At 43.8% G+C, this 12,092-nt stretch overlaps 1 protein-coding gene across 1 annotated transcript; it reads right to left on the minus strand.

Annotated features, from left to right (window-relative positions):
* Nucleotides 1-633: 633 nt before the first annotated feature.
* Nucleotides 634-11,497, minus strand: LOC115423757 (MBT domain-containing protein 1-like). The gene is made up of 18 exons (XM_030140795.1): nucleotides 11,320-11,497; nucleotides 9,902-10,133; nucleotides 9,540-9,673; nucleotides 9,326-9,437; nucleotides 9,165-9,244; nucleotides 8,714-8,831; nucleotides 8,500-8,634; nucleotides 7,719-7,807; nucleotides 7,294-7,392; nucleotides 7,073-7,208; nucleotides 6,358-6,413; nucleotides 6,039-6,143; nucleotides 5,558-5,705; nucleotides 5,372-5,454; nucleotides 5,021-5,258; nucleotides 4,502-4,573; nucleotides 4,143-4,328; nucleotides 634-3,604 (listed from the first exon to the last, which is right to left on the minus strand). The coding sequence occupies exons 1-18, from the start codon at nucleotides 11,338-11,340 to the stop codon at nucleotides 3,522-3,524; spliced, it is 2,127 nt and encodes a 708-aa protein (XP_029996655.1). The 5' UTR covers nucleotides 11,341-11,497; the 3' UTR covers nucleotides 634-3,521.
* Between the last annotated feature and the right edge of the window lie 595 nt (nucleotides 11,498-12,092).

A 12,092-nucleotide genomic window follows, 5' to 3' on the forward strand; every position in this document is an offset into this window, starting at 1 on the left:
TCTCATGACTTTCAATAAACTAATTGGTCATACACTGTCTTTCAATCCCTGCCTCAAAATATTGTAAATTTTTCTTCCCCACCCTGTACTTGTAGTACTTATAGTATTTATTGTACTTGTAGTACTTCTAGTATTTAGAGTACTTATAGTCGTGTTGCACCAATAGTTCTCATTGGACTGGAGTCTGTCTTTTGTTGACTTTTCCGTTTCTTTCATCACCATCACTGGAACCTACTACTGTGTGCTAATGCTAATGCTAACACCAATGCTCATGCTAACACCAATGCTAATGCCAATGCTAATGCTATGTACTCTTTGTATATTCAGATGCCGAGGACAAATTTCCCTCCAGTTCTAATGAAATGAGTTCACATCATTTGTGGAGTGTACAGCCTTCCCCCAGGGCCACTGGGGGGGCGCCTTCCTGCTGGACCACTGGGGGGGCGCCTTCCTGCTGGGCCACTTGGGGGCACCTTCCCCCAGGGCCACTTGGGGGGTGCCTTCCTCCAGGGTCACTGGGGTCGCCTTCCTCCTGGGCCACTGGGGGGCACCGATGACCAGTCCAGTAAAGGTTTGAAACATTCTCAAATTCTAAGAGTCCAGTAAATAACACCAGGAAACACAATGCATGAAAAGTGTAAAAGGAGTCATTTATTGGACCCTTTTCCTTCTTCTTTTCTGTACAATCATGCTGCCAGAAACTGCACTTAGTAAAAAAGCTCCATGAAATGTCCATGGGTTCATAACTACATTTACTGTGTTGTACTTCTACAGTTTGTAGATCTGTATCTATATATAGACTGGTTTAGAGCTCATTAAACATGTTCACAACACAAACATGTGGATGAACGGACATGGACGAGGTGGGCAGGTTCGTCGACCAATCAGGATGCAGAGACGCTTCTATCCACTGGGACGTTTGTTTAGACCAGGCTTTGGTCCAGTTTTAGTGACTTGAACTGAATTCTTTCTGACACACACATATTTTAAGTGTCATCAGATTCCAGATTCCACTGATTTTCAATGTTTATGTGTAAACAATGGAGCATTTGAAAAGAAATGATCCAACATTTAGACCCAGGATTATAGAACATTTTGTGCTAAATTAACTTTTTTCTGACAGTTTAGAATAAATTTACCCTGAAAACCAAACTTAGATCTTAGTTTAATTCCTAAATAAACCATCTTTGTTTTCTTCATAACCTCATCTGTTTGATTCCCGACTCGTTAAAAACACTTTCACACTTTATTTCGTCTCCGTGTCTCATGTCGTAGTCAATTAAAACTCTGCCATTAACAGGTCACATAATACAGACATATAATTAAAAAAAAAAAAAAAGAAATTAGACACTTTGTTATGATTAGAGAATTTGAGTCGAAGCATCAGTCACGTCACATGGCATGGAATTTATTGACAATTTGAAAAATGGGTTTGTATGGGGGCTTAAAATAAACGAAGAAATATTTGAATTGATTTGATTAAGACAAATATGATTTTTAGCTGTTTTCAGGTTTTTAATGTGACCTTGAGAATCCAAATCCAACTAAACTGTACAAATATAAAACGGATTAGATTATTTTTCCACTTGTTCTATTTTACTATCAACATTTTTTATGTTCACGTGATGCAACAATGACTGACACCTGGACCAACAGTTCTATGATTACAGCTGCGTTGTCCTGTTTTTACAAATTACAGGATTCATCAGAGTCTAATTTCCGTTTTCAGTAAAACCCGACAGGATAAACTTCTGTCCGTTTGTTTCACATATTGAACATTAATCGCAAACTGAAGGAGAAAACGCTGAATTTAACGGAAACACAATGGTCGTATTCACATTAATGTCCCATTTTGTGTCGGTAAACCCGGTGTTTTCTCCTTTTAACATACGTAAACATGTACAAACCCGTCGCAAACAACTGCGACGAAAACACTAGAAAGACATTCGTCACCAACAGTTTGTGAAAATGATCCGTAAAAACACTATAAACGAGCTGATGATTCCTCCGATTGATAGCACCAGATACGAAGAAGACGACTGAGATACAAAAAGACGGCAAACACCAGCGTCGACGTAGAAAACGACCACGAGATTCACTACGAAACATCGACACAAACTACGATTTACAGCATGAGCAACAGGTCGGAACCGTCATCAGATGTACGGAAGCTCATTTAGACCACAAAACAAGAATCTCATGGAACGGACGGCGTTTAAAGAAACATCCGATGAAAAACACGACAAATTAACTAAATATTCAACAAAGTCTAAACCCCAACTTAAAATAGATATTTCATGTTTACTTTATCATTTTTATTTTACTTCTGTTTATTTTTAACATTCATTTCCCAGTTTTTCTCTATAGTTTTAATTTAGAAAAGATCCTTTATTTTAAACTATAGTTGATGATAGATTTATTAGATAATACATTCATTAAATAAACTTTTCTTAAAGTTTTTTTTTTAAAATAATGTTCTTGTAACATTTTCTTAAATTCTAATTTAATCTTTTTCTTTGACGTTTTAAGGCCAAACTGAGGATTTAAGAGGAAATGTGTCATGTTTTGAGAAAACACTACGACTTTCTCTTGAAACATCCAAACTTGATTTTTCGTGTAATATTGTGACTCTTCTGCTCAAAATATTGGGAATTTATTTTCTTGTAACATAGACTTTTTCCCTTGAAATACTGCAGATGTAGTTTTTTCAAAATACTGTGACTTTTTTCCTGAAAATCGTGCAGATACATTAATCTTGAAATACTGCGATTTAATTTATTTCATAACATTACAACTTTTTTCCTTCAAATTCATTTGTCACAAAATATCGCAACTTTATTCATCCCAAAATATTGCCTCAATATTTTACTTTTTCCTTGAAATATTCAGATTTTTCTCTCTAAATATGAGTTTTTGTTAAAATATCACTTGTTTTCTAATCATCTATTTAGTTTTTAATTATTAAATTCAAGTGAAGATGTTAAAATAATTAATAATAAACTGTGGCTCCAATATTTTTTTTAACAACTGCAACTAAAAAAAGAATTTTTTTTTTTCTTTTTGATGAAGACGACTTTTCCGTAGAAAAACTGTATAAAACCTTTCGCCAAACTTCTTTTATATTTTGCTGTTTTTTTTTTTCTTCCCGATGTGTTGAACAAATGAAAGGAACGAGTTTGGCTCAAAACAAACAAAAACAAGTAAGTGCATTAACGTTTGTGGCTCTTGTCGACTGTTTTTCTTCCGAACCACTGGTTTTAAATGACTGTTAATCTCAACATGACATTATACAGCATCAGAATCCATATTTTCACGTCCAGTTTGAGCTCCTGAACACATCACAAACACGTACAAACAACAAACATCTTTAAATAATCAGCATAAAAAAAGTGCTTTTTTTTTTCCCCTCAGAGGAAGCGTTTGAGTCGTCGTCCTCCTCCTCCATCGTCTTTTTTTCTTTTTCCATTGGATGAAACAGTCCGTGTTCATTGATGAATGAAGGCTTTGAAGGTCACGTGACCTCAGGAGGACCCGTTGGTTTCTGTTTCCGTGGTTACCGTTGTTGCCTCGGTCTGTTCGCTCGTCTCCTCTTTGATGGTTGAAGCTGCAGAAGCAGACGGAGGCGTGTTGGATTAGTTCACCTGCTCAGCTTTCATGGGTTTTTCTGATTGTTTTGGGATAAATTTTCCCTCAAATGTTTCTGGATGTTTTTTTTTTTTTAATCTCCACCAGGTTCTACATATCTGACTATATGACGTTCATCTTGGATCCGGGTTGGTCTGTGTTCAGTGTTTAATATTTTTCTGTGACTTTCATAAATGCTCAGATGTTTCAGGAGTTAACATTGCCCTCTGGTGGTGGAAGAGTGGAACTGTGCTGGGTTTGTTCAACACCAACACCATCTAAAAACCTTCTAAATGTCCAGACTAGAGATCAGAACCATCAGAACCAAACACCTGAAAAAGCCTTAGAAGGAAAACAGAACCCATCAGAACGGACCCAGCAACACCTTCAGAAGTATCTGAAAACTTCAGAACCACATATGAAAACTGTACAAATACTCATTTATCTTCATGACGACGACACCACCGGAGGGCGCTGTGACCTCTGAGACCATGGTATGGAATAAGAGGCCTGAATACCTGCTGTCCGCTCCGGTCCAGGACTCCCTGGATCTGCAGACGAGGGCTGGGCTGCTGATGCAGGAGGAGGGGGTGATGGGTAATCGGGCGGGGTCTCATTCTCATCTCCTGACAAACTCCTGGGTACGCCGGTTACCATGGCGCCAGACAGGCTGACTGGTCGCTTAGCGATGGGCAGCTTCCTCTCTGACAGATGGAAAGAGGTTTAGAATCAGGGTGAGACCAGCCTGAAGAACAACTTAAGAACCTCTGAGAAACATCTGAAGAACATCTGAGGAATATCTGAAGAACATCTGAGGAATATCTTAAGAACATCTGAAGAACATCTGAGGAACATCTGATCAAATGTCAACACTCACTCTTCTTCTGGCCTTTGTACTGCTGAGACTTCTTCCGCTGTTTGGACGCCGCCCCCTGCAGGTCTCTGCAACCTGGAACACAAACACAACATCTACCATGTGATGAAACTCCAAACGCTGACAATCACAGGTTACTGAAGTCCACAATTCAACTGGATCGGTTCAATCTGGACCAGAAACAATCTGGTGGGTGGTGTTAAGGGTCTGGTGGGTGGTGTTAAGGTTCTGGTGGGTGGGGTTTGTTTCTGGTGGGTGGGGTTTGGGTCTTGTGGGTGGTGTTTCAATCTGGTGGGTGGGGTTTGGTTCTGGTGATTGGATCTAGTGGGTGTTAAGGTTCTGGTGGGTGGTGTTTTGGTCTGGTGGGTGGGGTTTGGGGGGTGGTGTTTGGGTCTGATGGGTGGTGTTTGGTTCTGGTGGTGGTGTTTGGGTCTGGGGTGTGGTGTTTGGGTCTGGTGGGTGGTGTTTGGGTCTGGGGGGTTGTGTTTGGGTCTGGGGGGTGGTGTTCAGGTGCAGTTGAACCTGTTCCAACGGCCGGCGGCTGCAGCTGGTACCCAGTCAGCTGACACCATCCCACCGGGTACAGGTCTGGAGACTCACAGTCCACCCACTGGTCGTACTCGTCCTCCCAGCCGTCGAAATGTATCCGTAGCAACCGATGGATGACACGGGTTACCGTGGCAACGCAGACCAGCCTGGGTTCCATGAGGTCGACGGCCTCCAGCTTCATACCTGGACGGAACCCATGGTTCGGGACGTCCTGAAGCGGAGGAGGAGGAGGAGGTTTTATCATGTGTTTTTATTTGTTTTATCATGTGTTTTTTTGTCCTTTTTTTTTTAACATCTAATTCTCGTTTTTTTATTGTCCTTCACCTTGTTGAAGAGCTGGACCGGCGCTGCCACAGACCTGGTCTCCTTCAGATAATCAAACCACCTGAAGGGAAGGTTCACGTAACCTGAACACAAACAGAACCCGACCAGAACCAGTCAGACTCAGACATCCCATATCCAGCCTTCTACATGTGTTTTGGATAGGACTCATCCTGGTCCAGGTCAAACCTCTAGGTGGCGTCAGTTCGATGCGGTTGATCTCACAGAAGCCGGCGGGAAAGATGGAGGGGGAGGTGGAGTGGTAACAGAACCAGTCGGACCCATCGGCTGCCTCCGACCCGTCAATGCCAATCATCAGGTACCCGTCAGCCAGGACCTGGACCAGACAGAACCGGAGAGAACCGAGGCTTTAACCAGGGTTAACCAAACGTCCACCTTTAACCCTTAAAGACCCAAACGTCCACCTTTAACCTAAACCATCTACTGATCTAAACTGTTTAATACCGGCTGATCCACTAATCCTGTCAATACAGGTCAGTAATTGGTGTCAAATACAGTTCTTCATCTTTTCATGGTCATCAGATATGACCATATTTGGACATTCAGAGGCTCCGTAGTTACCGCGGAAACACTGCCATCTTCTCCAACATTGATTCCCCAGTAAACCTTCGACCTCTGACCCATAGGACACGCCCCCACCACCCCTCACCTTTCGAACCGTGGCGACGCAGATGGCTGACAGGTTGAGGGGGTCGATGGCCTCCAGTTTCATCCCATCCTGGAACCAGGACCCGGTTTGGTCCACCTCCCTCACCTGGACACAGAACAAAACCGACGGTGTTACACGACGTGGAAGAAGGAGAAGAAGGAGAGGAAGAAGAGACCAAGAAGAAGAAGGAGAAGAAGAAGGAGAAGAAGAGGAAGAAGGAGGAGAAGGAGAAGCTTCTACCCCCCCCGCCCCAAATCTGGTGGCGACACCTAAATTCTACAGATGCAGGAGACGCTCATGACGGCACTGATGTTCTCACCTTGGCGAACAATTGTCCTGGAGCGTCCATTTGTCCATCCATCTTCTTGGACACGTCTGAAACAAAGACAATCATCTTCATCTTCATCAGCAGAAGGTGATTAAAACTGATCGACTTATTGGTCTGAGCATTATCAACACTGCAGCTTCAGATCCACACGGACATAATGTCTTCAGCTCCGCCCTCATGGATCAATGAACCCGTTTCCATGATGATATAAATTCAATAACTGTTAATAACCTGATAACTGGAATAATCAGATGTGATGCATTTACAGTCACTTTGTAAATAGGATAATCCATAAACCTTGGTTCCATTGTTTCAGTCCATTATTGGATTTATGTCAGAGTTTGTTTGTATGTAGAATCCAACTTCCTGTTCCTGTCATCTACGTCACTTGTGTTTTCTATGATTCAGTAGTTTTTCCACATGTTCAGATGAACTTATTTACATGTGTGAAGACATGGAGGACTGGGACAAACCCATGAGGTGTTCACCTGATTGATTGTAATCAGATTACAGATCAAACAGATCAGATTAGACTGTTTACATGAACAATAATAATCAGATATTGATCAGAGGATCAGTGTAAACGGGGTCATTGTGAGACTTAAGGAACCTGAAAAACCCGATTCTGCCGTTCCTAACATGGACACGTCTTCTACACTGAACTCTAAAGTTGTCGTACTCTTGGTTCTGGTCCGAGGTGACCCACCTGAGCGTTTGAAGCGGTGTCCGATGGACCGGGACCATCCGATGCTATGGATCAATGGGCTGTACATGTGACACCAGAAGTCATCCGTCCCGTCCTCGCACTCCTCGTACACGAGTCGCAGCCGGCCGCCGATCACCTGGAAACGCAAACGCAACGCCATCAGGAAGTCACATTAAACGACAGCGAACGCATCGCAGGAAAGGGGGGGCGGCGGCAGAGACCTGTTCAACCAGCGCCACACGAGTCCGACACAGGTGAGTCTTATCCACCACCTCCACCCTCATCTGCTTCTTAAACGGGAACTGCATGCTCTCCTGAACCTGGACCGGGACGAAGACAGAGGACGTTAGGAGTTGTCTGGCGTTGACCAGTGGAAGAACAGATAGCAGACTGTGAGATGAGGACCAGCACCGACCTTCTACAGATGGTCAGCGTTGGAAGGACATTTCTGAACTAAACCTCATGTCAAATTAATGTGATGTGATGATGATTAAACACGTGAAAATAGTGAACCTTAAACTTCAGTCCAGTAGGAAACAGGAGGATGTAGAAGGAGGATGACCAGAGAACCTGGGTTCTACCTCCATCTGGTTCCACCACTGGTTCCTACTGGCTGATTGACAGTTTTACTGTTTTGGGGGGGGACCTTGAGGGTGAAGTCCGGCGGCAGCGTCTTGGATCCAGTCAGTCTTTTAATCAGGAAACTCTTCCAGTTGGTGAATCTGTGCAGGATGGCTGAAGACACACATTCATCTGTGTTAGACCATCACAGGTTCATGGAAAACAGAAGTTCAACCAGAGAACAAGACCCAGCACCTCTACAGTCCACAATCTGGAGGTTCTAATGCTGAAGTTTCCACTACGTTGTACCACCTCGACTCGACTCAACCTGTTAACGTTTCCATTACGTAAAAGAACCTGGAATCTGGTACCTGGTACTAGGTTTTTGGTATCCGCTCCACTGAGGTTTCAAAATGGGGGAAGGGATACTAAAATGTGACGTGTAAACACTGCAGACCACTAATTGGTCAGAGAGTTGTCTCTGCATCATTGTGTCATCAATGCCTGGCCTGCCATTTTAAAACAAAACAGATTCTGACGTTGACAGTAAACATATCAGTAGGTTCATCCATTATGAACGCCTACAGAACCACACCGTGGTTGGTCCAGGAGGTTCAGACAGTTCTGTCCTTGGTGGACGGTGAAAAAAATTCAGCGTGAGCTTGACGGGACAACACACAACAAACGACTTAATCAGCAACTCTTTGAGCAGCTGTCACAGAAGTTATGTGCAGTGTCGCTATGACAACCAGGTACTCTAAAGTCGGTAGTATCCTGTAATGGAAACGGTCTCCAGGAATAGGACCTGGTACCAGAGTTGAGTGGAACCAGTTCCACATAGTGGAAACATGGCATAAGTGTCTTACTCTGTGGGGGGACCAATGGTTTTCCTCCGGCTGCACACCACCCCACCGGGTGGATGTCCGGGATGCACAGGTTTAACCAGAAGTCTCTGGCGGAGTCGCCATCGAAGCCCTCGTACCTCAGAAGAGCCTTGAAACCTGTTCCCAGAACCAAATCCATCAGGGCTGACATGAACATCACACACATCTTGTCTATGAAATGTTCAGATGTTTTTACCGGCCAGTTTGATGACGCCAGCTATCCAGTAGACCTTAATGGGTAGACTGCAGTCGGTGTTGGGGACCTCGACTCGGACACCTTCACTGATGTCGCCCCATGACTTCCCCATTGGCACCTCCACAACAACAACATCATCAACAACGACATCATTATCAATACCACAGTGTTTTGTATGTTTGGACTTTAAGGTGTGTTGTGGTCATCAAGGTCGGTCTGGTATTGTTTCTGAATCAAATGTCCTGACCTGAAGACCTGACCTGCCTGTGCTTCGTCTGATTTATGAGTTAAAACCTTTCCTGAGATTTCTTGTAAAAGAAAAAAAAAAAACTTCATCCTACACATCAAACCAGGACCTGGACTCCAAGCACAAACTCTCAGACGTAACATCAGGATCTGCGTTCAGGTGTCATTGGTCTGTATTTAATGTCCAAACAAGGTGTGGTCTCACATGTTTGAAGCAGCTGACGGGGGCTCCTGCCACGTCTCCATCTCCGAGGTACCGACCCCAGTCGAAGGCCTCCACAGAAACTGAAACACACAATAAACAGACCTTCGACAACTGTGATCAGACTGAGATCTGAACCAGATGCCCCTCGGTGGTGGACTTACGGTTCTTCTTGGTGCTGCTCTGCTGCGAGGCCTGGTGTTGGGCGTACGCTGCCAGTTTGGTCATCAGGGGCTGTTTCTGCAGGACTTTTGCCTTTTTGGTTGGAGGTTTCCCCTTAAATACACAGACACGTCACAGTGAACATCAGGGTTGGTGGTTGTTATGGTCATGGTTTTCATGTCCAGGCCATCGTGGGTGTGGTTTTCATGTTCGGACCTGCAGTCTGGCGAGGATACTGGCCTTCTTAGAGTTGGATGAGTAACTTCTGGAGCAGGACACGCTGCAGAAACGTTTGGTTTTACTGTAGAAGGCATCTCGGACTCCGATCATCCCACACATCTCACAGGTTGCTGAGGAAAAAAGGTTTGATGTTAACGGTTAAAATATCACAGCTTCATTTACCCTCAGGTTACTTTATCCAGAGGTCAGCTGGTATCTACACCTGGGTTTGTCCTGGGTGTTAGGGGGTATAGACCTAGGTTTGACCTCTTTTTGACCTGGGTTTGACCTCTGTTTGACCTGGGATTCTGTCTAGACATCTCTCATCTTATGGTCTTTTGTGTCTCAGGTGGACTGACCCATGCCGGCCTTCCCATCGGGGTAGGTGTACACCTGTCCATTGGTCTTGATGACGGTCAGGCCGGGTGACACAGAGGTGGGCGGGGCCAGCTGAGGCTCCTCCTCCTCACTGTCCTCGGGGCTGGAGGCGCCACTGCCTGCGCTGGACTCAGTGCTGCAGCTGCTACGATCCTCGTCGCCACCGTCCAACATCCCAAAGGAGTCACGCCGCTTCCTGGATGGACGCTCCGCCTGGGGACAGACGGGGTCACGTGACTGATGACATCACAGACACACCTGACTGAAGTAAACCTGCCTGTAGATGTCTATTATTATTATTACTATTATTATTATTATTATTATTATTATTACTACTACTACTACTACTACTACTACTACTATTACTACTACTACTATCATTATTATTATTAATATTATTACTATTGTTATTTGAATTATCACTTTTATTATTATCATTATTATTACATCAATAACAATAATTACTATTATTACTATTATTATTATTATTACTTCTATAGTTTCTGTTATTAACTGTTCATTCACATCAGATGTTGTGGTATTTACATTAAAATGTAGGAAATCCTCGTCCTTTGACACTGCTTCATCAGTTTAACGCTTGACTTTCTGTGTGTTTTCTGATTAAATGCTGACAGACAGACAGACAGACAGACAGACAGACAGCTGTTGCATTGACCACCGCAGTGCGGAGAGAGAGAGGCAGAGAGAGGCTGACTGACAGCGAGGAGAGGGAGACACAGAACCGGAGGTGGCGGCGGTGTCAACCCGCGGACTCCGAACCGGATCGTCCCCAAAAATACACCGATTTAACGGTGTTTTCCGTCGGCCGGCCTGGTTTCAGCCTTTCCGGCCAAACCAGTGGCTGTCTGAGACTCCGCTGAAGCTTCTGTTGAATTCGGCGTCAGTTTCATTCACCTGCAGCAGCCGCATCTGCCTTCATCACATGTCATTTACTGTATTTAACTCCTCTGTGCGCGCAGATGGGACGTTAAAATGGGAAAATCGCAGTAAAATCTAGGTTTTTTCCTAAATTAAAACCAATTTGAATGTGTGTTAAAGTGTTTCTTGACAGGTTTTATTTATTTAAAGTTGAGGTCAGTGAAGCGCACTGAGGGTTGTCAAAGCAGACAGCGGAAAAAAGCAGCCAAACGGCCATGAATGGATCCATTTGGGGAGAATTACGCACGAGTTTGCAGGCGACATGTGCGCCGAACGGACACTTGTTTGCGCCTCCTTCAGATCTGGTCTTTGTTTTATTTCATTTCTCTGGTTCTTGTCGTGGAGGACCCACTGAACTTTAAAACCCGTGCTTTGTGAACGGGGTTCCGCCTCCGTGCCGGACCCTCCGCTCTGGGTCACAGACACCGGACGCACCGGGCAGAGAAGCCGCACAACTCACCAGGTCTCTGGGGTTTTCCATCAGGCTGGGCCGCGGGAGGACGCGCTCCGAAAACCATCAATAATCAATAATCATTTAAACCCGCAGCACACATATCAACACAATTAGCGTCCTCCTAACGCGCATGCGCCAGAACTGCAGCCGCTGGGGTCTCAGTGGCTGCTGCTTCTGCTTCGTGTGAGAAAACAGAATGAGATGAGGACAGTGCGCCCCTGGTGGACGCATCATGTAACTGCACTACACAACAGGCAGGGCGGGTTTACTGCTGTCAAGGGTGTCAAACGGACGGCCCGCGGACCAAAACCGGACACTATTAAAAATGACACCAAAGATATAAACAGTTAAGGATGTTAAAACAACTTTAGCTCAAGTTCCACATTCAGATTCACATTCAAATAATAAGAGAATAACCTAGAAATAATGACAAATACTAATGTTTCCCTTTGTTTAAGAGTTAAAAAAAAGAAAGAAAGAGGAAAACTATATGAAAATGTTCACATTTACAAATTTCCCCTTAAAAATATGACCATCCTGAACTGTATTAATATAATCAGTGTAATTGGACCAATATTCAGTCTGTTACTAATGTGTGTATTTGTAGATCCACTGTATCTGTACATTACAATGAACATGAATAAATGATAAACTGAGACAGAATATTATTAAAATTACACTGATTTATATGAAGACATGTCATGTTCATATTAGTCACATTTTTTAAAGAATAGTTTGTAAATGTAAACATTTTCATTATGTAATTGAACTGTTTTCAC

This window comes from Sphaeramia orbicularis, chromosome 8, assembly GCF_902148855.1.
Source record: "Sphaeramia orbicularis chromosome 8, fSphaOr1.1, whole genome shotgun sequence".
Taxonomy (NCBI): Eukaryota; Metazoa; Chordata; class Actinopteri; order Kurtiformes; family Apogonidae; genus Sphaeramia; species Sphaeramia orbicularis.

Bases quoted from the DNA above. Each gene is read 5' to 3' on its own strand.
- LOC115423757 (XM_030140795.1), bottom strand. From the start codon at position 11,340: ATGGAAAACCCCAGAGACCTG. The intron at 6,144-6,357 runs GTGAGAACATCA...TTCTGTGTCCAG, and splicing joins CAGGACAATTGTTCGCCAAG to GTGAGGGAGGTGGACCAAAC. The intron at 4,574-5,020 runs GTTCAACTGCAC...TTTGTGTTCCAG, and splicing joins GCCGCCGGCCGTTGGAACAG to GTTGCAGAGACCTGCAGGGG.